General features: G+C 48.2%; 9 protein-coding genes across 9 annotated transcripts; 3 read left to right on the top strand and 6 right to left on the bottom strand.

The window, feature by feature from the left end:
• Positions 1–1582: 1582 nt before the first annotated feature.
• Positions 1583–4150, top strand: F9C07_2203751 (uncharacterized protein; the record flags this gene model as incomplete). Its single annotated transcript, XM_071509568.1, has 7 exons — positions 1583–1742; positions 1798–1933; positions 1987–2621; positions 2682–2893; positions 3035–3094; positions 3165–3258; positions 3558–4150. The coding sequence occupies 7 exons, from the start codon at positions 1583–1585 to the stop codon at positions 4148–4150; spliced, it is 1890 nt and encodes a 629-aa protein (XP_071364303.1).
• Positions 4151–4909: 759 nt separating this feature from the next.
• On the bottom strand, positions 4910–5923 carry F9C07_6590 (uncharacterized protein; the record flags this gene model as incomplete). Its single annotated transcript, XM_041286260.2, has 2 exons — positions 4910–5733; positions 5812–5923. 2 exons carry the CDS (start codon positions 5921–5923, stop codon positions 4910–4912), a joined length of 936 nt encoding a protein of 311 aa, XP_041147349.2.
• A 729-nt stretch (positions 5924–6652) lies between these two features.
• On the bottom strand, positions 6653–7414 carry F9C07_6591 (polysaccharide lyase; the record flags this gene model as incomplete). The annotated part of the gene is made up of 1 exon (XM_041286257.1): positions 6653–7414. One exon carries the CDS (start codon positions 7412–7414, stop codon positions 6653–6655), a length of 762 nt encoding a protein of 253 aa, XP_041147348.1.
• A 713-nt stretch (positions 7415–8127) lies between these two features.
• On the bottom strand, positions 8128–10131 carry F9C07_6592 (putative glucose dehydrogenase; the record flags this gene model as incomplete). The annotated part of the gene is made up of 3 exons (XM_041292703.1): positions 8128–8591; positions 8659–9960; positions 10011–10131. 3 exons carry the CDS (start codon positions 10129–10131, stop codon positions 8128–8130), a joined length of 1887 nt encoding a protein of 628 aa, XP_041147347.1.
• Positions 10132–12173: 2042 nt separating this feature from the next.
• On the top strand, positions 12174–13478 carry F9C07_6593 (uncharacterized protein; the record flags this gene model as incomplete). Its single annotated transcript, XM_041286266.1, has 1 exon — positions 12174–13478. One exon carries the CDS (start codon positions 12174–12176, stop codon positions 13476–13478), a length of 1305 nt encoding a protein of 434 aa, XP_041147346.1.
• Positions 13479–13664: 186 nt separating this feature from the next.
• Positions 13665–17651, bottom strand: F9C07_2284554 (putative sensor histidine kinase; the record flags this gene model as incomplete). Its single annotated transcript, XM_041292702.2, has 5 exons — positions 17517–17651; positions 16281–17426; positions 15491–16225; positions 14167–15430; positions 13665–13721 (listed from the first exon to the last, which is right to left on the bottom strand). The coding sequence occupies exons 1-5, from the start codon at positions 17582–17584 to the stop codon at positions 13665–13667; spliced, it is 3270 nt and encodes a 1089-aa protein (XP_041147345.2). The 5' UTR covers positions 17585–17651.
• A 1240-nt stretch (positions 17652–18891) lies between these two features.
• On the top strand, positions 18892–19527 carry F9C07_2284553 (uncharacterized protein; the record flags this gene model as incomplete). Its single annotated transcript, XM_071510701.1, has 2 exons — positions 18892–19228; positions 19348–19527. The coding sequence occupies 2 exons, from the start codon at positions 18892–18894 to the stop codon at positions 19374–19376; spliced, it is 366 nt and encodes a 121-aa protein (XP_071364302.1). The 3' UTR covers positions 19377–19527.
• A 938-nt stretch (positions 19528–20465) lies between these two features.
• F9C07_2284552 (fungal-specific transcription factor domain-containing protein) lies at positions 20466–24105 on the bottom strand. The gene is made up of 3 exons (XM_041292701.2): positions 22553–24105; positions 21283–22497; positions 20466–21226 (listed from the first exon to the last, which is right to left on the bottom strand). Exons 1-2 carry the CDS (start codon positions 22991–22993, stop codon positions 21469–21471), a joined length of 1470 nt encoding a protein of 489 aa, XP_041147344.1. The 5' UTR covers positions 22994–24105; the 3' UTR covers positions 20466–21226; positions 21283–21468.
• Positions 24106–26033, bottom strand: F9C07_2162202 (uncharacterized protein). Its single transcript, XM_041292700.2, has 4 exons — positions 25428–26033; positions 25296–25378; positions 24488–25216; positions 24106–24425 (listed from the first exon to the last, which is right to left on the bottom strand). Exons 1-4 carry the CDS (start codon positions 25468–25470, stop codon positions 24279–24281), a joined length of 1002 nt encoding a protein of 333 aa, XP_041147343.1. The 5' UTR covers positions 25471–26033; the 3' UTR covers positions 24106–24278.
• Positions 26034–26169: the final 136 nt, after the last annotated feature.

Here is a 26169-nt window from a genome sequence, read left to right as displayed (position 1 = left end):
AGTTCATCCACTCTAAGTGTTGTCCAGCTCAATAAATATCCTTTCAAGTTATCGGTTGTCAAATGCCTGTCTTTGGGAGTCTCTCTTGCAAAAAGACCATTATCCGAATCGACATCGGAATCGTCTTGAGAGCACTTGAAATAAACACTTGTTTCACTGAACTCAAATTCCCGACCGAATGTCGGCTCTTCTTAATGAGTTCGTTAGACACTGCAACACATTGGCGGATACAATAAAAGGCGGAAAGCTTACCCTGTATATTGTGATTGAGACCTGTCTCCACAGCCCCGGCTTTAACGTCATCAGATGTCAATGACTCGCGAGTTTCGTTTGCCATATTGCTAACCCTAATCATTTATATGCCATGGCAGTGGCTCTTTCAGTGTAAGCCATCGTGAAGTATGGATGGGAGCGCCAACACGATTGTCGCATTAGACGCTCGTTCGTCCTATATATAAAGACCGGTTTCTTCTAATGTGAGTTGTCTTGAGATACGTGCTTTCCCGGCTCCTTAACTTCAAGAGGGAGGTTTCGTTTGTCGAAAGGGACTGTATGATATGTTATTGTTCCTCGAGCACACACAATACATCCATAAGGACCAGAATGAAAATGTTACGATTATGACGAAGTTGGACTCTAGTATAGTCATAAAGCGCAACCTTATTGCCTACAAGATCTTGTATATACCTTAGACGGGTTGGCATTCAGGCTCGACATAATCTTTCTCTAGATCACTCAGAGCCCGGGGACCTCGGAGGAATCAATGTACGAATTTTTTGCTGGGAAGATCTGGCTTTGCATGCGGGGTAAAAGCGATTACCCTTCCTTTTCTAACTGCCCGCAGTATTGGAGAGACGGCGGATCGTATCGGGAGGCTAGTTTCATCCATAGTCTAAATGAACTCTTGGCTGCCGATGAGCGTGGACGAATTTTTCGGCCCAAAAACGCAAATAATTGCTGCGATTGTATATGTTGCAGATTGACTGATAAGGTGCTGTCTAATGCTATGCAACCCTTGTCGGATTGCTCTGTTGTTAATAAAAGTCAAGCGAAATTGTTAGAGTCCGGGATTGATAACCCATTAGGGTTGTTCGATGCTGTATGTCTCGGCCGGATTGAATGGACGGCAGGTCTTCCGATCTACCGCCGACGTACCCATAATCCTTTACAATGTCGACTTGAACACCTTTATCGAAGCAATTATAACCCCACAACTAAGATCTGGACTCTTTTTGTCGGTGAGCTACCCCCTCATACTGTTTCCCCTCACCCCTCACTATAGGAATTATTTCCTTTCCGTCGTGGGTCTCATCTTATTTCCGTCTCCTTGCCTCATACGAGTAGTTCTGTTCGAATGCGATGCACCTGCTCTTTTCAATAGCTGCTGTTTTCTTTCTTTCTTCATTTCTTCTTGAACTATTTTCTCCCTGTGCATTCCTCAGTTACTAGAATTGAGTCTCTGAGTACCTAATACGTCCACAATGGCGACTACAGTGGGAAAGGTATACTCAAAGCCATTTCTGATCTTCTCTCGCAAAATTTACTGACGATGAATAGACCATCACCTGCAAGGTAGGAATTCATGCGCCACGTGCTGAACAAGGAGCAATTATTGATGGTTAAGCAGGCTGCAATTGCCTGGGCAGCAGCGGAACCCCTATCAGTCGAGAATGTCGAAGTCGCACCACCAAAAGCTCATGAAGTCCGCATCAAGATCCTGCACACTGGAGTTTGCCATACTGGTGAGTTCAGATTGCTTGGAAGTCCTCAATTCATGTCTAACTGCCTCGCCTACAGATGCCTACACGCTTTCCGGCAAGGATCCCGAGGGCGCTTTCCCGGTGATTCTGGGCCACGAGGGTGCCGGTATTGTTGAATCGGTTGGTGAAGGTGTTACCAACGTCAAAGTCGGCGACTATGTGATCGCTCTCTAGTATGTGACTCTACTCGAAAAATACTTTAACAAGCTACTAACGAGGTGGGCAGTACACCGGAGTGCGGAGAATGCAAATTTTGCCGGTCCGGGAAGACGAATCTGTGCGGTAAGATCCGGGCCACGCAAGGCCGCGGCGTCATGCCCGATGGCACGACCCGTTTCAAAGCCCGCGGAAAAGATCTCCTCCATTTTATGGGCTGCTCGACCTTTTCCGAATACACTGTTGTCGCCGATATTTCAGTTGTAGCGGTCACTCCTTCCTGTCCGACGGACCGTTCTTGTCTTCTCGGGTGCGGTATTACGACCGGTTACGGTGCTGCGACGGTTACTGCTAATATTACGGAGGGATCTAATGTCGCAGTTTTTGGAGCTGGCTGTGTCGGTCTATCGATTGTGCAGGGCGCGGTGAAGAAGAAGGCCGGAAAGATTATTGTGGTTGATATTAATGATGGAAAGGAAGCATGGGCTTACAAGTTCGGAGCGACACATTTCCTCAACCCGGCTCGACTGAGGAAGACCGTTCAGGATGAGCTTATTGACATGACTGATGGTGGATGTGACTACACTTTCGACTGTACGGGAAATGTTAGTGTCATGCGCGCTGCTCTTGAAGCTTGTCACAAGGGCTGGGGTGAGAGCATCGTCATCGGCGTTGCTGCTGCTGGTCAAGAGATCACAACCAGGCGTAAGTGATATCCTCTCTGGAAATTTCCATAATGACGGATGTGTACTGACCTTTGGGCAGCTTTCCAACTAGTTACTGGTCGTGTATGGAGGGGATGTGCTTTTGGAGGCGTCAAGGGTCGTTCCCAGCTTCCGGGTCTGGTGGAGGATTATCTGAACGGTGACTTGAAAATCGACGAATTTATCACGCACCGTGAGACCTTGGCCAATATCAATACCGCTTTTGAGCAGATGAAGCAGGGGGATTGCATCCGATGCGTTGTTGATATGGTGGTATCGTGAGGAAAAGGAGTCAATTATGGGGTTATGAATTGTACATATACAGAAATGACTGAAACGGATGAATTTCAACTTGATAATGCATTTTAACTCACCATGTGCTGGTCGCTACAAGTATCTCAAAATGTAATTCAGCAGTATAATGCTGTTGAATTTTGCAAAAAAAGTATAGTATACCTTGTAACATTAGACAAAGTATGAATAGATCGCTTGGAGCTAACTCGTACACCCGGAGATAAGTGCAGACAGAGATAACTGCCGATAGCACGCAATCGAAGAAAATCTCGGAAGGACATCCGTACTGCGGAGTGAAAATGGTCGTAGTCCGGGCACGGGACCGGAAAGCACAACCGGATTGAGTATAGAAACCCCCGGACCGTTTCGGACACGGACCGTCTAGGGATGTGCGAATCGCAACGTGGAGACAGCAGGTAGAAAACCCCTCGATAAATCGCCAATTAATTTTTTTTTGTTCTATCTCCTCATGAGGGGATGCGTAGTACAAACTATGGCGCGATAATCGCTTTATAGCTTTATAAATGTCCGAACCATGTAGCAAACTGACATAGCTATTCTAGAAAATTCAAAAAACGCAATACATATAATCAATCGCAACGCTGTTTACTATACATCCATCTAGATTTTCCCTTTTGAACAGCAATCTCAAAAATCAACATGCCTGTCTCCCTCCACCCCCTCGTTGACAACGGTATCACCAAAGGTGACGCCAATTTTCCCGGCGGAAACCTCTACTGTCTCTGCCCTCAGAACAAAGTCACAGTCGCCATCAAGGGCAACGTCGCCCACAACCACGCCTGCGGATGTTCTAAGTGCTGGAAGCCCGCCGGTGCTCTCTTCTCCGTCGTTGGTGTAGTCCCCAAGGAGAACCTCTCTGTGGCTGCCAACGCAGACAAGCTCGAGATTCTCGACAAGGCAGCCGCCATTCAGCGCTACGCCTGCAAGGAATGCGGCACTCATTTGTTCGGCCGCATTGAGATTGACCACCCCTTCAAGGGACTGGACTTTGTCCACGCCGAGCTTTCCGATAAGAAGGGATGGCAGGAGCCGCAGTTCGCTGGTTTCGTGTCCTCTATCATTGAGCAGGGCTTCCACCCTAACGGAATGGACGAAGTTCGCTCTAAGTTCCAGTCGCTCGGCTTGCAGACGTACGATACCTTGTCCCCGCCTCTGATGGATCTTATTGCTACTTACACCGGCAAGAAGAATGGGAAGCTGTCTGCTAACCTGTGATGCGGCTCGCTGGTTCGACTGCGACAATGTGGAAATATGGTGTGGTAGGGCGGAGTGATTGTGTTTTTGATTCATTTTGGTGCTTCCCCGAGGGGTTCTATGTATAAATTTGGGTTGCATGAGGGGAGCGAGTGGGTGTTGTTTGCCGGGTGAAGGCGGGTTTCGTTGTACATTGGTGGCCTGGTGGGTGGGAGTTAGATTATGATTATTATGGTGAATGACTAAATCTTTTATGATTTAGGCCCTGTTTAATTAATCGTAGTTTGTATTCATAAGTCTTGCCCTGGTTGGTCATTTATTATGTTGGTGATATTTAGGGTTACTCAACACATGACCAGGGCATGCCCTCCCTTCAACTGTATCAGAGAAGCACGGGTTTACATACTCGACACGCTCTTCCTAGGCTTCAACACAAGAAGAAGCTTAAACGCCTTCACACTGTTAGAGTTCGAAGATAACGCAGGAATCCTGACTAGCTCTACACTGTCGATAGATGTCTGGATAGGATCGCCCTAGATATCTCTCATGCTCTTCTGTGCGATGCTAACTGCAGCCAGTTTTGTTGAATCGACTATCTTGGCTCTGCATCCACTGGTAATCCAAAATGTCTTAATTGGCTAAATTACCATAATCCTCCTAGAGCGTCCCTTCTTTTCTTTGGACAGTCCTCTCATACTCTTGAATATCGCATTCCACTAACCCCCTCGCGCCTTTCGCATCATGAATCAGTCCGTAGACTACTGATTCATGGCTTCAATCTCACATGGAATCATCGCCGTTTTGTGTTTCTGTATCCTCCATTGACATAGCATAGCTTAATCGCTCCGCCTGAAAGGCGTCTCCATCGAAGTCGTCCGGCCAGCCATGCTTAATATAAAGCTCTCTCAAAGGAAGCTCATCACCGTCCCATTCCCGTCCACTGTTCTCCCCACCGCCAGGCAATATGTCTAATGAACGGTACCAGCGGATGATATCTCTCAACACATCACCAGCAGGGCGACTAGGTACATGCTCAAAGCTGTTCTCGTTGACACTTCTCTCACCAGACTCATAATCCTCATCAACCGCGCGGTCTGCATTTCCCCGTATCGCAGGATCCGTTGTATCCCAACTCTCCTGATCGATGATCCAAATACGATGCCTCCGCGCATCATAAAGAATCACACTTTGATGGTTCCCTACCAATGAGAGTGCAGTCATCCACGGTCGCATATACGGCCCATCTTCATCTTCATAGTCGTCATCACCCGGGCCAATATAGAACGGATCGCGTCCTTGCTCTATATCTTCTGGTAGGCGGAAATCTGCGAAGATGCCCCCTTGAAAGAAATCCGTTTGGCCAGCAACGAAGATATCGATGTACGGTAAGATCTTGTGGAGGTATGTGATTGATGGATCCAGGCCTAGTTTCTCATATAACTCGCGAACATTGTCGATATTGTGGGGGCCTTTGATGATTCCAGCGGGGTTGAGGAAGCGCATGTTTGCCAGTGTTTGGTAGATTTCTAGCATGAGGTCAGCGACCTCGTGCAGGTTGGCTTTCTGTGTTGGTGTGAGTTGTTGGTCCATTGTGCTTGGGGGCTCTGTTGGACTTCGCTATTAGGGCTTTGGGTTAATGGTAGTATACTAAGGGGTTGAGTGGATATTTAAGAAGTACCTACCAGGCATCACCAGCCCCATCTCGTATTCTGCACTGTTGATACCTTGGATCCACTTGACATCCAGCGAATAAATGCTTGAGCTTGAGTTGTGGGGCTGAAGATACGCTATCATTGGGGCTGTGCTATAGATCGTCAAAGGTGTATCTGTCTCGAGAATGACTCCCTACGTGTCAAGCCGTTGCAAGCTTTGGAGCGCTGGAGCTCACATGTTCCAAACTAGTGCTTCACACACTTCCTACTATGAGAAGCTGTAGCACAGGAGCCATAGAGAATCAGTTCTCTCCCACAAGCGAGCTTGAACGATATAGACCACTAAATTCGATCCCAGATACAGCTGTAATGCCGGCATCTACAGGAAGTAGGACTCCGGTAACCCATAGAGATAGATTACTGGCAAGAAATTTGACAGCTTTGCCCACATCCCATCCACTCTCCTCGGTTTTCAAGAGGCTACGAACCTTTCGTCCATTGCGCTCAGTATCACTCAGTGGTGGGGCTGGTGTTTACGATAACCACCATATAGAACGCTGTTTATTTCGCCGAGGTATCTGAACAACTTGTTCGGCAATACTCATGATAAATGGTGAGAGCTTCATAACGCCAGAGAAACCAGGATGAGTGACTCGCTAGCCACTTCTTTGTGTCTCTGGATGCCTGCTCAATCAAGGCACAAAATCCTTTTTCAGGTGGATGTCGAATGAGCACTGAAGAAGAGACGGACGGCGTTCAGCTCAAACAACCTATAGGGAATCTACTATCAATACATCTTGCATCCCCCGGCGATTCAACATCAGAGGTCACTGCTTTCATTCAGACCACCTATACCTCCAAAAGAAAGCCTCTACTGCTGATCGGGATCCGCATCGGCAAAGGTAGTGCCAGCCACAATCTCATCGTACCACACCTGGCGAGTCCCCTGAGATCCCTTCATACCACCATCATCATACCAGCCATTCGCATAAAGCCCAACCCTGAACTGGAAAGCCCGACCATCATCAACAGTAGTATCGATATTGTACTTCTCAAGCACCTTCTTCCCATCAAACCACATCTTATAGTACCCTGTCCCGTCCGCCCTCCACTTAGCCTGAATAATAATCTTATGCCACACGCCCGCACTCACAGTAGCCAAATTGCTAAAGGTAGTCGTCTTCTGCGCGCACACACTACCCGTCTTCACTCGCGTAAAGAGCTGGTCACCGATCAGCCACACCATGCTTGACGGCATGTAATCGTCGCAACCGGTATCACCGAAATCAGCGATGAACTGTGCGATATTGTACGACTGTGCGGGTGAGAACTGCCAGGACTCTTGTAGACGGAAGGTGAAGCCGTAGAAGCCTTCATCGCCGAGTTTGTACATATCGTTATGGACAACTTCAGAATGGTAGCGGCCGCTGTAGCTCGAATCGTAGACCTGTGTCATCTTTAGGGCGGTGGAACCTCCGTAGACTACATTTGTGACTTGTTGCACTGTGCCCTTGTGCTCTTGGTTGATGGAGCTCCAGCCTGAGGTGGTGCCTGTGTTCTTGAAGGTTTGGGTGGCGTGTATTGTGATGCTTAGGCTGAGTAGTATAGCTGCTGCTAGCGATTGAAAACGCATCTTGAATAGCAAAAGGAGGGTCGTCTTGGTCTTACTCTGTGTCCTGGGCACACAAGTGGGGCTTTCTGGGGTTTTTGTATTCTGAAGTCACATCGTATGTTCACACAACAATAACAGAAAGGTGGCACCGAGCTACCTTCGAAATCAGGTTATTGCTCGTATTGGAGGTGGGGATTTGTGCAGCCAAGCTATTCTTTAACCACTGCTGGGTTGCATCCGCTCGGCTGGAATTACCTGGGCTGCGGCAAGGTGGAGTCAATATATCAGCCACTATCCGGAGACTAAGAAGTAATGCAAGTGACTGGCTCGGTTTCACTCTCAGGCGGCATAACTGATTTCATTATTGGTCACGTTCCGCAAGGGATATTAAAGATAAATAGATGGCCAGCTACCGTTTAAGGGAAATGGTCCAAAGCTGCCGGAGTCACGGATATGACTACATTATAAACAAGGCTACCCTGCCACCACGTGTCGGGTATATATGGGCCACGTTGTCCAACTTGTCACTTTATGTTGAATGGTATACAAACGAGATATAGCAAGACAACCTGCGATGCAAATATACTATAGGTGTTACGAGCACAGCTTTGAACAATTACTTGTCCTCCGGAAACTCGGCGGAATATGACATGTTATTGACACAATTTAAACATTGTTAGGCAGTTCTGCACCACTGACAGCATCGATCAACGTATACTGCAGCTTTAGGGCCATCACAAGCGTGCATGAGGGGGCCCCGCTGTGGCAGAGTCCTGCTTGATCATATCACTGAGCTTGTAGGCCATAGCCCCAATAGGTGCAGTGGGATGCCCACTGATTTGCTCCGGGAACACACTGGCATCCATCACCCGCAGGCGTTTGACACCATGTACTCGGCACTGTACATCGACCACGCTGTTCTCCGGAGAGGTCCCCATCCGTGCGCTGCCGACGGGGTGGTACAGTGTAAAGGCCTTTTCGTCCATCCAGCGAAGAAGTTGGTCATCTGTGATGCGATCAATGTCGCTGCTGGAGTATGGCCACCAGTATGACCAGGGGTCGTCATTAACTGGCACGCGCTCGAGATATTTCTGAAACACAGGGCTGCGCATGATCCGGAGGCAGACGCGCACCCCTGCCAAGAGAACAGCGCGGTCATTACCCTCTTCGTCACTGAAGTACTTGGGATCAATTATGGCTGTTAGCAAAGGTGGAGTGTCAGTTTCCTTTCTATTTCTATTTCGGAGGAAGGGAGATATGCTTACGATGGTCAAAGGGGTCCCTGCTCTTAAGGGTGATAGTTCCCTTGCTTTGCGGACGCAGACTGATCGGGGCGAGGGTGAATACACTGGCTCCATCCATGGGTGGCTCTTCACCATGATGGATGAACCCGGTTGGTACGCCAATGATCTCCACATCTGGCCCAATTGAACCCGAGGTATAATCCTTCGGGGGGTTGCGCTCCGACGACGATCCTGGGAACGGGTGGTGCTCCCATGATCGAATGAATGCTGCTGTTTCGCCCACATTGTTGGTCAGGGGACCTCCTCCCAGAAGCATCCATCGAGCCAAGGACGGGAAAGCCCTCAGAGGGCTGCCAAGATAGTCGAGGGTGGTGCCCGCCTTCGCCTTGCACATCACGGTAGTTGTCACCAAGTGATCCTTGAGGTTTTTCCCTACGGCATCGTTGGCACGGACAACGGGGATACCATGCTTTTCCAGTTCATCCCTAGGGCCAATACCACTCAAAAGCAACAGCTGCGGCGTGTTAACCGCCCCGCCGCTGAGGATAACCTCTCTGCGTGCATGGACTTCAAAGAGCTCTCCTCCTCGCTGCTTCTGAAACTCCGCTCCAATTGCAGTCGGCTCATCACCACTAAGCCGGTCAAAAAGAAGCTTGGTAACATGAGCATGGCATGCGATGAAGAGGTTCGGCCGCTTCCTGACTTCCGGTGTCAAGTATGCCGTCGCCAAGGACGATCGCTGTCCGTTGGAATCAATGAAGGTCTGGAATCGAGTCGCACCCAGAGTCCCCCCCGGCGTGTTGATATCCTCGACTGCTGGGATTCCGACATCGTAGCAGGCAGGTAAAAACCCCTTTTCGCCTATCTCAGTGAGCCACGAATACCCGGTCTGCCACTCGCCCGCATTGCCCCGATGCTGCAGGTCAATGCGTGGACGGTTTGGATTTGGAGTAAAGCGCTCCATACGCTTGAAATATGGCGCCAGGTCATCATAGCTCCAGCCCTGGCATCCATAATGAGACGCCCACTCATCAAAGTCGGACTTTGAGCAATGATGGTACATCATCGCGTTAATCGATGTGCTACCACCGATCAAGCGACCTCGAGGCCAGTACAGACGACGCGACGCAAGGCCAGGCTGCTCAACGGTATAATAATTCCAGTCATGTTCGGTGTGGAGGAGCTTTCCGAAACCCAAGGGCATTTTGCTCTCCGTGACGCCGGTATTATCTCCACCAGCTTCAAGCAGGAGGACCGAGACATTCGGGTCTTCGGAGAGCTTGCTGGCCAACACGGAGCCAGCCGCGCCCGCTCCAATGATCACTGGGCCACAGGTTAGTGTTGAGCAATTTTTCTCTCTCTTCTCAGCTTACCGTAGTCATATCCCTTCAACAAGCGCTGGGCGGAGGAGTATGTGGCAGGCGGTCCTACCTGTGCTTGCGGTGTCGCATAATGCAGTGGATTCGAGAGCGGGTTACGATTTTTTCGACTCATTTTGAAGCGCTGCAGACCAAATCAACACGCGTCGGGGGCGCCGATATTTATTGGCCTTCTCAACATGATCAGCATTGAGCGGGGAATAGACCCCACATGGTCAACGTCTGGCCCGAGGCATCAGGCTGTGCAAAAGATGTCAGCTCGGACAATTCTGTTAGAGATGTGGTCTGTGCCTCAGAGAATAGACATTTTGTGGGGCCAATACGGCATATCAGAAATCACCACGATTCCTTCTCTACCGCGGGTCCGCGGTTCCGCTGGACGAGAGTTCGCGATGCGCACGCCAATGCAAGCAGAAACCGAGGCTATTTAAACAAAATATTACGAGGCTTGTCTGTACGTGAAGCGGCTTCATCTTATGTTGGGATTCCATTACGCCGAACCAAATTAATGCATCATTATGATCGGCCATGTGTTTTGATTATCTGACCATTTTATGCCCTGCTAAGGTGATTATATGTTGTTCCTATTGGCAGAGTGGCTTAGACTGGAGACTCCTGGGGTGTGACACTAACGCATAGTGTCATACTAGCTTGTTTTTCAACTAACAGTGCAAGATATATAATCATGTCCGTGTTCACGTTTCGCAACCCGGAGCTCTTGACTCAGCTATCTCCAGTGGACTTGTCCCTGTGAAGGAATCCTTGCCTAGTAGGCATACATTTCATGTTACCTGCCCTTTTACCGGTAATAATTGGTTCTTCATGGGCCTACAGACTTTCTGCGCCTGGATCGGCGGCCTTACAGTTATCCGAATGCCAAGAGGTGTGCCAATTTGCTGGTTTGCTTTAAATATTACACGCTCGAATAACAAACAATCATTCTATTGAAGATATAACGTCGGTTACGCATGGTAAATGCATAAAATATTGTCTCAGGGATTCGTTTGTGTATGATTGAAAACGGTAGAACGTTGGGTCCTTTATAACTGACCTGCTAGGCGTCCCATATCGAGAACACTGCCTTCTGGAGTAAGCAGAGCCGGTGATTCTATTGGTTCCTTTGACTACTGAGGCCTCCCACAGGTACTTTGTGGTTATTGCTCAAGCGGTCCGCGGTTTTCAGGACATGACTGAACATCGTAGTTCGTGAAGGAGGTGTTTGGATGGCTCTCACACAAGAGACAAGCTGATACAGGCGATATCAATATCGCCTTCCATTGACCTTGCTATGAATATCCGAAGTTCTTGGTCAAGACCAGACAACTGGTTACTAATATTCGAAAACACAGCCTTGTCGGGGTCTCACTATGCATTGGGATGACAGGAAATATTTGCCCCTGTTTCAAGGGTCTCAAGCACATGATATCATCGCTCTGCTCAGCATGCCCTTCTTGAATTGTAACTCTCTCAAAACAGTCGTGAAATAGTATCCCTGTCGCTCAGTATACCGGGGTAGAACTATGAGTTTATTGCTCTTGATGGGTGATAAGTGCATAAGGCTCGTAGAACCGATTAAGCCGTAAATATGAAAAGAAACCGCCGCTCTACGCCACTGCCTCCACGAAGGTCGTGAGCATTAACAATACCCATTAATATGGAGCAGGACCCTTACATGCAGGGTCCTTTGCCGCTGGTCCTGCTCGGCTGATACATTGATGATGGGGCGAAACGATCGGCATACCTCACCAACGGGCGGATATCGTAGCTTGAGTCTGTAATAATTCCTTACAAGATGATTAGACGCGACCGAGCAGGGTTGATTGCAGTGGCTGTTCCCACAGGGCTTGGCTAAGCAGTACCCTTTGCTGACATCGCCGCCACTTGAATCCTCTCATGCAGGGTGAGCCTTTTTTCTTGGCAGGGCTACCCGAAGTGCCAGGATGTGTATAGATACTACTACTTCAATGATGTTTCTATACAGAACTATGCGTTATAAATATGGAGCTCTTGCTCGCCATTCTTGACTGAAATCACTCAATCAGACAAATTTTATTTCTACATCCCACGATACCACAATTGTCATAACCCCCTTGAGCTCGACGCACCACCAAACCCCAAATTACCTGGTACACTGGTGTATCCAGCAATTCATCCACCATGCGGACCTCATTATCTACTACTGTCTGTCTCGGCCTCCTTCTCCCTGCCGTTCCGACCCTTTGCAACCCTCTCGACGCTGTTAACTCGAACGCTGAATCCATCCGCCATGACTCCGCTCAACTCCAACCCTTGAAACCCCTCAACACCGCCCATCCTCTCGCAGTACGCTCGCCCGACTGGGGATGCGCTGAGGACAACAAGCGATGCGGTATAATGTGTATTCCAAAGGACCAAGAATGCAAACCCGAGGACAATGACGGGTGTGCCAAAGACAACAAGCGATGCGGTTTGAACTGTATTCCCAATGATCAAGAATGCAACCCCGATGACAATGACTGGTGCTCCAAGGATAATAAGCGATGCGGTTTCTCATGTATTGACAAGGACCAGGAATGCAATAGTGAAAATGCCGGCTGGTTTTGGGATTGGCGGAGGAGCCTCGAGCATAATCCCCTTGCTCTTGCAGCTCGCTCGCCTGATTGGGGATGTGCTGAGGACAACAAACGATGTGGCATCATGTGTATTCCGAAGAGTGAGGAATGCAACGGTGAGACTGGTGGTTGGGATTGGTGGAAGAGGAGTCTTGAGGCTAGGTCAAATGCTGTCGCAGTGCGCTCGCCTGACTGGGGATGTGCTGAGGATAACAAAAGGTGCGGCATTATGTGTATTCCAAGGAGCGAGGAGTGCAATGGCGAAACTGGTGGCTGGGATTGGTGGAAGAGGAGCCTTGAGGATAATTCCCATGCTCTTGCAGTGCGCTCGCCTGATTGGGGATGTGCGGACGATAACAAGCGATGTGGAATCATGTGTATTCCTAAGACGGAGGAGTGCAACCCCAACTATGGATGCTCTGACAATAACAAGCGATGTGGTATCATGTGTATTGACAAGGACCAAGAATGCAACAGTGAAACCGGCGGCTGGGACTGGTGGAAGAGGAGCCTTGAGGCCAAGTCCCCTGCTCTCGCAGCGCGCTCACCTGACGGTTTTGGATGCGCCGATGACAATAAGAGATGTGGCTGGATGTGCATCTCCAAGGATGAGCAATGCTGTGGCAACCAAGGCAGCTGCAGCGCGAATGAAGAGTGTCACAAAAATGATGATGGCGGGTACGGCTGCTGTGCCAAGGGTGAGACTTGCGCAAACACTAATGGCACCTGGCTCAATGGAGTCAGGGAAGTTGGCAATGATATCAAAGATGGTGTGAAGAGTGTCGTCAATGGTGGAGCTGCTGACTTGAGGCCCGGCATGGTTGCTGTCGGGACGATGGCCTCTCTGTTTGTTGTTGCCATGATGCTTTAGATGATGATGGCTGGACATGCATGGTATTAGGGACGGCCATGGTTGGGTGTTTCGGAATTGTCTTGTATCATTCTCATTACTTGTCATTTCTTATGTGTTTCTAGCTGAATGAATTGCATCCACACCGTCCTGGCGATGATGTGGCTTCTCGGTTTAAATGCTTCCTGCTGTAGACAAGCCATCGGCCTAAGCAAGTAATAACACACTCATCGCCTCTACTCCCAGCCATGCTGGAGCCGTTGGCTATTCAAGCCTCACTAGGGGATAAGAATCTGTTGCGTCACAAAATGAATGCCTATCTGGGGACCAACTTGTGATGGGTGTGACTATGTTGTTCGGGGTGCTACTCTTCGTTGTGAGGCGAAGGTTAGGGATTGGTTGGTGTATAAGAATATGGGAGGTAAGTTTATATTCACTGAGTGTAGGTAATATAGAGCTAAAACAGATTACAACCTACACTAACGCAGCACCTACTCGGTTTAATGGCTTCTCGAGTAATGTATTAACTTCATATGTGGATAGAGAGCTGCCTGGCCAGGTCTGAAGCCCTAATTTACGGCGGCTATATAACTAGAAGACAGGCCCACAAAATAAATCGAATCCAGGGTCCCAGTTACTCCCGTCATCTGAGTGAAGTAAACTATTGATCGTAAAGTCGGAGTCAAGGAGGTCAGGAAAGACAGCTTACTTTTAGGTTGATGTCATTATCATCTACGACGAGACAATGTATCGCATTAGCGTTCTGAGGGGTCTGGGGAGGCACACGAAGAGGTAATGCTACTCCCACCTCTTGTGGGGCGTCAGGGCTGGCTGGTAATACGAGCTCCGACGAAGAACGCTTTGTGATAACTGGCTTCCCAGGAGGGGGAGGAGGAGATCTAGGATTTTCTAGTGACTTGAGATAGAGTTCCTGTGTCCTTTGAAGCACATCCTGAAACTTTGCCGGCCCGAACGGCTGCGATACGCGGATCGCATTCGGTGGTAGGTCATTTAGGCGCGGCTGCATACCACTGAGAATGATGAAAAAGTTGATCCCGGTTCTCTCGCAGAGTTCACGTGGTAATTGGCCGTCGCATGTCGCCTTGGCGAACTCCTCTTCTTCAATAATAGCAACATCACCGCGAGCATTTTCTATAGACTCTGCTATCGAGAGACTCCAACCGCATTGCGCCATCAGCACAGGTGCTAATGAGCTCCGAATGGCGAGTTTTCTCTTGGCTTCGACGGGCAAAATTCCAGTAGGGGTATCTTTTATATCTGGATATCCTTCGAATCCAACCAGGCAGGCTTTCACTGGAGCGCTCGACATGGAAGTTGAAGAGGGATAATGACTGGCGAAGCGTCGAACAGGAATGTAGATGTCCACCTGTGTGCCAACTCCAACTTCACTTCGAACATTGACGTGCCCGTCCATGGCGTCAACTAACTGGCGCACGATGCTAAAGCCTAGTCCTAGGCCTTCCGACAGGGTGTTCTCTTGTGCAAATGGGGAAAAGAGCTTGTTTCTGAGAAACATCCGATCAATACCTCTACCTGTGTCCGTCACACAGAGATGAGCATAAATTGATTCAGGGTCAGACTGTTTCACGACTTTAGAGAGAGAGACCTCTACAAACCCAGCACTGGTGAATTTCAAGGAGTTGCCAAGGAGGTTCATGACAATTCGTTTCCACGCCCCCGCCAGGGATTGCACTTTCCATGCGTGCCGTTCCTCAATACGAACAACAACCGTGGTTTCGCCGTAGGGGGCACCATTCTTGGGTGTGGCTAGGGCGTCTACAAAAGGCACAGTTGCCTTGGGTACCCGCTGACCAACATATTGAACTCTTGTGACCTCCTCGATTAAATTAGCCAAATCAAATGTCGTCTCCAAACTACCGTCAGATGCACGGATGCGGTCCTCCCGTCCGTTGTCCTCGGTGGTCAGATTGTTAATCTTGGCGAAATCTAGCCTGCAGGAACTATAAGCAAGTTGAAGCGAGGTGTTGCAAGAAATGGGTATAATCACTCACAAATGATTCAATGTATCAAACAGGGTCAGGCCACATGTTTTTAGCATGTTAATCCAGTGAAGCTGGTTCGGTTGTAGAGGAGTCCCTTCAAGCACTTCTGCGCTGGCTAGGATACCATGCAGCGGCGAGCGGAGCTCATGGCTAACTGATGAGATAAAATCGGATTTTGACTGTTGCATGGTTGACCAATCGATCCGAGCCAATTCGGAGACAATGGAATCTCCAAGTACTCTCAAGTACGGCAAGTCGTACACTCCTAAGGCACGGTCGCTACCGCGAGACCACACCAAAGTGCCGGCGACCCACCGTGATTGCCTCCAGCACCATAGGGGCGACCAAAGAACACTGTACGCATCTGGAAGGTGATTTTGGAGCTGTCGGACAAGGTCACGCAGAGGTTTGGAGTTCGCCTCCGCGCCACCATCCCGTCGTATCCCTCCTCCAAGCTCACACTCGTCTTCCTCCGTCCATTCATGGAGGTTAAAGAACTGACCTTGAGGAAAAGCCGCAATCAACTGGCTGAGGAGTCTTTCGGTGATTGATAAGGCATCGGAACCAATGGGTGGCGGTGTGTTTTGAGCCCAGCCTAGAACTTCGCATGGCTTTTCCGCGATTTTGGATAGCGATCCTACCCCTGGTAGGTCAAGCGGACTAGGGAAGGGGTCGGCAAGGAACTCTGGATTTGCTGTAGTGGGGAGAGGTTCCCAACTTCGAGCCTCATCATCCGAGAGCACTCTAACTCCTTGATTAGTGATTGATCCAATGTGGCATACAATAAATATATACTTACACGCCCGAGTTACATCGACTCGCATCAAGGAAGAGCACCCCATCTAGGTCCAGCGAGTCCCGAAGAGAGACACTAGCTCGAGTAAAGACTTGAGCGATTTGGTCCGCATTTTTGACGCAGCGTTTCACCGACACCGTTGGCGGTTCGTTGCGTTCTGGGGCAGCTTCCTGGAGGCTAATAGTCTCCTCTGCTGGCGTTGGTGCTGCGGATTGCGATGAGTTGTAAAGGAAAGATGACGTCTTGGTTTGTTCGGAGGATGTCACTCCTGAAAACAGCGATGACAACTCAACCTCGGATGCAGTCGACCCGCTCATAATCGGACCCTCCATGTTTCCAACGCCCCCAGCACCTGGGGTGGGAAGACTCACTGATGACTGATCGCGAGGAGAGTTGAGTGTGTTCAGCGTTGACTGTCTGCTAATAGGGAGGGGTACCTCGGCCGGATCAAACTCCCCATGGTCCTTGACGAAATTCGTGAGGCCTTTAATGAGTTTCTCCGCCCGATGATGATCGATCGAGATGCGGACTTTGTCAAGATGCAACGCTACCGCATCTGCAATCTCTTTAAGAGCGTTCACCTCTTCTTCCGCGAAGTGCCCTCGTGGTTTGTTGTCCACGACACAGAAGGAACCCAGCACGACCCCGGATGGGCTAAGGAGTGGCACCTCGGCGTAGAAGCGGAAGTAGGGCCACCCCACTACATATGGACGATCTTTGAAAAAGTCCTCTTGGGTAAAGTCATGGACAACGAAACGGGAACTGTTGGCGATCATATTAGGCGTCTCGACCGCCTTGGACATGTCCTGGCCGGTAAACAAGGAGATGGTATGCGGACACACTCCCCAGGCCAGATCGATCGTTCGCACACCGAGGTAGATTGCATCATCTGGAGCATGTTGATCCTTGTCACGTAGCGAGATGGACCCGGTAGCCTCTGCAATAATATGCTGATTCCCATCGTCGATAATGGAGATGAAGGCTCGATTGCATCCGAAGCGCAACACGGCCAATTGACTCAGGGCTGTGAGGGTAATGTCCGAGGACAAACGAGGCGAATCCTTGTCGACATCTTCTTCTGCAGCTGTTGTCTGTTGCCCGCTGTCAAACTGCGGAAGGGAGGGGATGCGATCGAGGGTGCAGTAATACCTGTGTTGTTACCGACGACGGAAATGATCAGCGGATCAACAACCTACAGAATAACTATGGAGCAGTATATTCATTCCGGTTGCTACTCACCTGGATAACTCTCTGATCCTTTCACGTTCGGCATCTGTGGGGGGAGGCCGCGGAAAGGAAGCTGCCATCCTCACATATCTTCCAAGGGGAGTGTGTTGTTGTGATTGCGGAGGAAAGAAAGAGAAAGGGAAAAGAAGTGAAACTCATGGGAAACCTGACTGCCTGAGGCCGCAGTGTAGGGTCCTGAGGTACTCCAGATTTTCCACGTTGATTGGTCGAGACCAGGGTCTAGACTCGTCTGGAAACATGGAAACAAGAAAGACATGTCGGGCTGGGAAGCCACCCAATCACCTGACATATGTGGCTCTCGCTTGCGGACCCGATGACGTCGATTCTCCCAAAATTTATACTGCAGTAGGACCGTTACTCCCCCACATCGCCCCTGCAAACCGTTGCCACTTCGGCCGAAACATTGCCTTTACTGTACGCTTGGTTCCTGGCTAATACCATGCTAACTGTTGATCAAGCAACTAGCGACCTTGTATTATAACTCTATTGTCTAAGATCCTTCTATAGCCAAGTCTCACTATCTTCGGGTATCAATTCCGCTGATATCACGTGATCCGTCGACAGAGGAGTTCAAGATGGTTCCCTTTCTTACCGTGGATCCTTCTATACGACTTAGTAGTAGCTTCGTACAGTTCTAATATAAATATCTGTAGTCGCCTGAGCCATTGAGTCGAATATGGTATGGACCATGAAGACTCATCCGTCGGCGGGTTATCATGTCACAAAATGTATAATTCTATAGATTGGCCGTATTGACACCTTCACGACCAGATGAATGTCCATCACTTTCCGAAAGATTTTCTTTTTTTGTGATTGTAGATGCAACCCATACTAGTTCTGGTCATCTCTTCCTTAGTGAGGATTACTTAACAATCCCATAATTCCAAATAATGAACAAAGGGACAGCGGAGGAAGCCCTCAATTCGGCCGTTGTTCTACAAACACGTGAGATATGTATTTAGCGACAAGTTATGCTTTTGCATCAATTTTTGAATCTAGGCCACTGGTTTGGCATATCCCATAATCTTCACTGCAGAAATGCCGATCATTTACGAAGTTCTACAGTCTTTGACTCTGATGGACGTCCTAACAATGGTAATGTCCGTTCTTACTCGGACTTTTCGGCTGTGGAGCGCCAATATATGTCACGGAAGTACCGTGACATACGGAGAGCTGCACTATACACGAAGAGATAGATTGTACAAAGAGTCCACTTGACGTGTATAAAGATCCCATACAAAGCCCGCTGAGTCGAGGACTCATTGCCTCGACATATTCTATAACACTCAAGACTCAGCTCCACTACGAATGACCCTACTTCCCAACATCTTCATCAACCCGGTCAACCAACTACAAGATCAACAAGATGGTACTCATCTACGTCGCTGCTCGCTACAACCCTATTTACAAGAACACGAGAACACAGTGGAGGTCCCTACACAGCCACGTTAAGAGTGGCATGTTCAGATTGTCGTGGGTTCCGATGACCAGGATCCCAGAGGACGTTTTGTGTCTGATAATCTCCATGGATGGCTCTTGGGAAGGTTGCGACCTTGGAAATATCGACCTGCAAGAGGCGGTTAGGAGACGGGCGTTGGAGGAAATTACTGCAGAATACTGGGGAGAAACTGGTGAGGAGTGCATTTTGAGGACTATGAATGAGCATTGTTATCCCCCAAGTATAAACCTGAAGCGACGGCCACGTAGAGACTACGGATAGTGGTTTTGAATGTATGGCCGTGCGGATTTGAAGCCGGTAAAATCCCACGGCTAGACGAACTGCTGCCGGTCTCAATGAATATGAATACATGATACATGAAAGCACCCAGTATTCATAGCAACCCGTGCTAGATATATTGGCGCTAATCATGAGCAATAAATATAAGATGTAAACTGAGTAAAATCCCACCTGTGACGTTGGTAGATGGCTACACTGTCTTGTACGAACCAGAATTGCTTTCGATATACTTATCGACCAATACCGACCTAGACAAACCTGATGTTCATATTGGTTATATGCTAGCAAGATCATTATATCATTCAGTTAAGGATGGACCTTGACTTTCACCAATATATAGATAGAAAAGCCGTATCTTCTCGCACCATCTGCATGAAACAATCACCTACAGTAGATAAACTAAACAGGCGTGGAGATTAATAGTCCGATTTCCACCTCAATCCCCGAGCAGTGTACTGTCCTGCAAGGAAAGTATAATTAATCTTCTTTCCAGTTACTATAATAATAATCTCCGCAATCAGCCAGTCGACCAAGTAGAACAACATCTGCGCTAGGATATAGCTCCAACGATAGCTAATAAATCTAAGTTTTGAATCTCACTTAACCACTGCTGGCGGCCTTGCATCAACATCATCTACACCTAGCAGCATATCCTATCTCATTTCGCACGACTCTAAGTATTCTGCTATACTGTATCCCATTATATGGTCCTATCATCGAGCTGAGCAAGATTATAAACGAATGACTGAGTGATTGAAGATCAACATTGCTATCCAGCTGCTACAGTTTCATCCCTCAAGGTCTGGGTAGGTCCGGTGAATAGATAGATAACAGTACCGCAGCCAGAAAAAGTAATTTTGGAACTGGCCCCCATATATGAATGGTAACTTGTTTACTTTATGGGTAAAATACTTACAGGGCGTCCAGATTCGTTATTCCATTACGCTCGTTGGCTTTTTCGCAGCGCCTGAAGGATCGGGGAATCTTATACTATCCATATCTGTAAGGAAGAGGCATTTAAAGGTTGCAGTATTTATTTAAAAGGCTAGTGGCTTGGTCGGGTCTCGTTACAGGGATAATTCACAAGATATATGACTGGTAAAAAAGGTATTGCTACCTATCATAGTTGTGTCAGTACCACATCCTAGATTGTCGAACCGGTATTCCGGAAATGGATTTTCAGCATAAGAAAGTCTAGTATAGCACTGTATAAACCGGAGAACTAGGGTTGTTTAGAAGAGTGTTGAAAGTATTGCAGGTTATATATCATTTTGACATTAGACTTTGAAAAAAGTGAAAGAGTACAAGACCAGGGATCCACGTTTGCATCATGGAGTATTATTTTGAACGGATTGTGAGAGTGTTCGGGCTCTAAAAAGTATACGTGCGCTCAATTTCAACTTCTCATCCTTTCCTTGCAGCGGCTTCCAACTCATAGGAAATGACAAACTTCCCTCTGCAATTCCTCGCAGAACTCCGATCGTGTATTAGATGAGTAATTCAGCGCTTGTAGCCAAAACCTCTCCCGAAGGCAAGTTGCCAACCGAACGGCTTTCCAAGAAAGTGAATATTGTATTGAAGATCGACATTCCAGGATACAGTGTCCTGGGACTTGAGTAGGCTTTGTATGTCGCTTCGATATCCGCCCATCTAAACTATACGCTTGATGGGAACGAACCTTCTGGTGAAAGGTATCTTGGCATTAAGGTCGCTGGAATCTTCGGAATCCTCGCGTTATCTGGCTCTGGGGGCTCCGAACCTCACTTGGTAGGGTGCAAGATATCACCCATAATGAAAGTGGCCGACAAACGAGGCAATATCATCAGAGATGGTAAATGTCCTCGGAACGGCTCCATTGCATACCGAAAGGTCGGACATATGGGCCGAGTTCGGCGCCATCTTAAGGCAAATCGTGATGCACCCGTGTGCTCCCAGTGTCAGCATCTTGCTGTAGACTGAATTCCTTGTGTTAACGTCAATAGTCTGTTAGAAGTCGGAGGACCTCTTCGTGGAACGTACTATTCTCTATCCAGTGCGCCATGGCCTTCAGGATGGAGCAATATGAACCCCAGAGATACTGATTGGTGTTGGATAGTCCAGTGCTCAACATTCGCAGATGACAAGGAGCTAGTACACCCATATATGTTGTTGTAGATTCTCGAATCTAGCCTTTGGTTTGGACAACGACCTCGTAGCCATTCCAGTCTATGACGGGGAACACCTTTGGAGGGTAGTCAGTATAAGATGAGTGACAATGTCCATACATGAATGCACATCTTGCAGCCTTTTCATCAGTTCAATGCATGATTGAATGTCCCTCATGGTCACCCCTTGCTTTACGGGAGAAGAGGTCTGTACCTCTGCCAGGTGGATTATCATCGCAATCAGTATTGTTGTAGAACCGATAATCGGGAGCGAATGAAGAGTCTTCATCTGATCTAACTCGTTGGCAATCTCAGTAATCTGTCGAGCTGCATACTGCATGCGGGAGGCCGACGATTGAAATATTTGGGACTGATATAGTACGCAGACCACCCCATGATAGACCATATGCAAAACGTTGCGGTGGACAGCAACTATCGGACTTTCATCACTGCTGAACCCAAAGACCGTGGGGGGGCGTTGACATATGGGCGGCAAGGAATATTCCCAATCGGCCAATGCCTTCTGAGACATCCAAATACTGGTGAGATAATCTGAGTGGTGTTTGTTTGGAGAATCTGGTGTCTTGCCGGTGGGCTCGGAAGATAATTCCGTTGAGTTACACCTGGCCTGCACATTCAAAACTCTCCTGATGCATAAGCATAACTGGGCCTGCGAAATGCAGATACTGGCCAGGGACTTTTGGACCTCTAGATTCCGAATGAAAGTGCACCCAGGAAGCAAGAGTCGGCTCTCCATGGGTATGTGGTTAAAGTCAAAGTCCTCTTCAGTGAGCATGGAAAGGTTGAAATCGACACTTCTGATCAGCGGCAAGCATCTTAGCCTGAACGAGATCAAGGAGTCCGCCGTGTAACATGTCCAGGCAATTCGTCTGTGAAGTTTCTGACTGTGGTGCCCAGCATAGCCGCTGGGAAGGTCTCGGAAGAGCCCCATCATCAGTGCCAGTGAAATGGCAACCTCAATCCAATATCGACTATCTTTCCCGTCTGTGGCTTTGGCACGGTGTGTCATGAGAAGGAGGGCTTGAAGGTTGGTGAGAGGATCGGATTCGTAGTGCGACTGGTATAAAAGCTATAATGTGGTTAGCCTGGACAAAGCTTCGCGAATTACGTTGGGAGTCACAAACATGTGCTTTTTCGAAGAAAGCTTCATGAGCCTCCTCTCGGCTTGAGTAGCCAGCTTTTTGAAGATGGTCAAGGTTGACAAAGGCGGTTGCTGAGAACATGATTGCTTGGAACAGAAGCAAGCTTATCCGGCCTTGGCCACCGTCTTTGTTGCTCACAATATTGATAAAGGTCTGCCAGTTTATGATTGGCATACTGGGTAACACACATTCGAAGAATGACTGTAACAGGGCTTGTTGAAGTGGAAAGCTTGGTAGGGTCAATGCCCCTTGTAGTAAAAGGTGTTCATACTGAGCTTCACTTATCGTCGTGTGGATGGGCCTCACAAACCCCGGTAAATAGTTTGTCGAGCATGCCTCTGGAGAAGACGATGGTGTCCGAGGAGTCAAATCGATGAACCCCTTCCACGAATCCTCCTCTAGATAGTCAAATAGTATCTCCATTTTTGACAGCCGGAGTCTGAGCGATTTGGGGGTAGGTACAACGGTGTTATGAGGTATTGCCTTTGTAGCAGGTGGTTCAAGTGAGAGGTATATCGATAATCTCGCTTTGTGCCCGCAAACCCATTGAGGGCAGATAGACCGCTAACATATCTTTCCCGCGTAAAGCTATGTGAGCGACATGTTTAAATTATTTCGAGGAATTCGCCGCGAGAAGGTTCACGGGATATAACGATCACTGCCTCGTCCAAGCCAGAGCTTCGCCGTTGTCAGGCAGGGGTACTGATTTGTCAACACGGAGAGATTAGCTGCCGATGTTTCCTCGGGATCGATGGTGGAGCTACCCCATATCTACTCCGTACTCTCCGTCTCCGAGGACATGTAATGTGGAGGATAGAGTCTGGGGGAATACCAAGGGTACCATTGTTGTGGCTTACTCTAAAAGTTAATCTTCTTTACAGAGCCTGCTCGGCTGCGTCTAGATACAGAGTGGACTCAATCTTGCAACCCCTAAATGTGTGCCAAGATTTTGAAGATACATCGGAACCGCGGATCCTAGAGTTAGAACAGATAGAGGAAGGTTCCAGCACTACCGACAGCTTAAGGTTATAACATTTCCAAGAATTAGTACAGTTTGGTAATAAACCCTATATTGAGGTACTACTCGTAGGCCATGTATGACCTGGAAAGGCTAATTAATGGTAGACTTTGGTTTTCGAAGCCCGCGGGTACCGAGGTAAGGGGTTTCCTTGTTGGGAATAGCTCAATGCTGAGTTTGGTATTGCTTGCGAAGAATGGAATGGATTCCATCTGTAAACGGTTAGCGTATTCCACAGCTGGAGATAATCTCGCTTATCCTCTTTCGGTATAGTGCCAGGATTTCCCGTTCTGGCCAAGCCTGTTCGAATTTGATATGCATCAGCCTTAACTTAACAGGACAGAGCCTTTTCCAGCTTAAGCAGCTGGTGTTTCTGATGGCTCAAGCAAACAGGCTGAGCTTAACAGTGGACTGATTTTAGTTGAGACATTTATTATGTCGTTGGAAACTAGTACATTGCCCAGAAGGCTAATATCTTAGATGGGCAATTTGGTTGACAAGACCATCTTTTATTCAAGGCTGGCTCAGTTTAGAAGTGATTACATAGATCTTTATCCTCCAGAGAATGTCATGTTTGACTAAGGCTAATCTTTTAATTCCATTTGTATACCGTGCGGTACAATACAGTTGGATAGCACAAGCCAGTGAGAGTGACATTTTAGAACTATAAGAACAACAAAGTGATGTAAATCATAACTTGCTCTGCAACGGTCGATCATAGTAAAGTTTGTGGATGCCTTCAATTGCCAACACTGAATCCCGTTCGATACGACGTACTAGCTCTTCACACGTCGGAATATCCTGGATCAATCCAATAGCCTGTCCAACCGTCCATACCTAGAATTCTCGTTGTGAGCTTCGATAGGCTTACTATTGATTTCAATGGTCAGTCAACTCACCCCATGATGAATATCCCCGTTTAGAAACACCTGTCGTCCACGCTGACCATTAACGAATGGCGCAATCTCCGAGAACTCGCCTGACGGCGATTCCTTTTCAATTTTCAACACAGCCTCGGTGACAGTGTTCGCAAAGTAACGACTCGTATTCCTCCAACGTCGCATAACCAACGCAGTATCCGTCTCCTGCGCATGGACAATAGCCTCCTTAATCTTCTGGTGGATAGGAGATTCGGCCGTACACAAGAACCGAGTTCCCATATTTATACCCTCTGCGCCAAGTGCCAGAGCAGCAGCCAGTCCCCGCCCCTCTGCGAACCCACCTGACGCAATGAATGGGACCGTAAGCTCTTGTCTGGCGCGCCCAAGGAGTATGAAGCTTGTCAAATCATGCTCGCCGACGTGACCGGCACATTCAAAGCCGTCGATAGAAAGGAAATCCACACCCAGTTTGATGGCCGATTTCGCATGTCTAATTGTAGTGCATTTGTGTAGTATGACTATGTTCGCCTTCTTTAGTTGTGCGATGATAGGTCCTGGATTGTGCCCTGCAGTTTCGACGATTTTCACCCCTTCCTCTGCTATCACACGCGCGTAGGCAGCGTAATCCGGGGGGTTGAGAGAGGGGAGTAGCGTGAGATTCACCCCGAAGGGTTTCTTAGTCATGGACTGACATTTCCGGATTTCTCTTCGCAAGTCATCAGGAGTACTATGCGTGAGTGCACTGAGCTGGATGAGGGATAACCCAAGAAATTGTTAGAATAGGGATCCAGATCAGGAAAGGCTTTGGGAAGGACGAAGCGCGTACTATACCCAGTCCACCGGCGTTGCTGACTGCAGACGCGAGCTCCGCAACAGCGACCCATTGCATACCCCCTTGAATGATCGGGACTATGAGACAGTGAGCAACTATTCGAGTGGACAGAGGAGGATAGATCACCTGTAATTCCCAGCTTGCGTGTCAATGCGGTGTTGAAAGGCATTTTGGCACAGGACAAATTCGCTTTGACAGGCAGGGTATGGACGCCGTTTCAGATGGATTAATGGAGTGTCTGATTGAAGATATAAGAGAGAAGTGATTCCTGGCAGTGATTTGCTAGTTCAAAGACTGGGCGGAAGCGAGTTAAATGTTCAGTTCCTATCTACGCCATCATACAATCTCTGATAGACTGTAGCCATACATACTTCTCGACTTTATATTGAGTTAGCCGCGGCTCCGCATGAATCTCTATCTGAATAATATGGATATAATCTAGATCCATGAGGTTGTTTTCGTGAAAGTTTCATTCCCTAAAACCCCTAGGTTCCCATCCAAGTCAGGAAAATGTCGCGCCTGAAATAAAGTTGCATCAATTTGGTCCCCACCAAAGGAAACAAAATACTCCCTTGGGCCCTCGCTTTTGTGGATAACAAGTATACTAGCGAGCGATATCTCGCGTTGAGACGGACTCGAGTGGGTTGGCTTTGAAATCAGAAGAGTCGAGAATGTGGGTGTTATCTTTTCGCCACCGTAAGCTGTTGGTATTCATGTAATAAAAGTTACTGCATATGCAAGTGCATTACTAGCCTCATATGGTGCAGTACGTGGTAGAATTACCGTAACATAACATTTCCAGAGTCGGATCGTTTATGAAGGCCATTAGAGCTACAGCACATTGAACCTCTTTAAGAGAAAGTGGGTA

Source organism: Aspergillus flavus, chromosome 5, assembly GCF_009017415.1.
Source record: "Aspergillus flavus chromosome 5, complete sequence".
NCBI lineage: Eukaryota > Fungi > Ascomycota > Eurotiomycetes > Eurotiales > Aspergillaceae > Aspergillus > Aspergillus flavus.
This window is presented reverse-complemented; position numbering and strand designations above follow the sequence as displayed.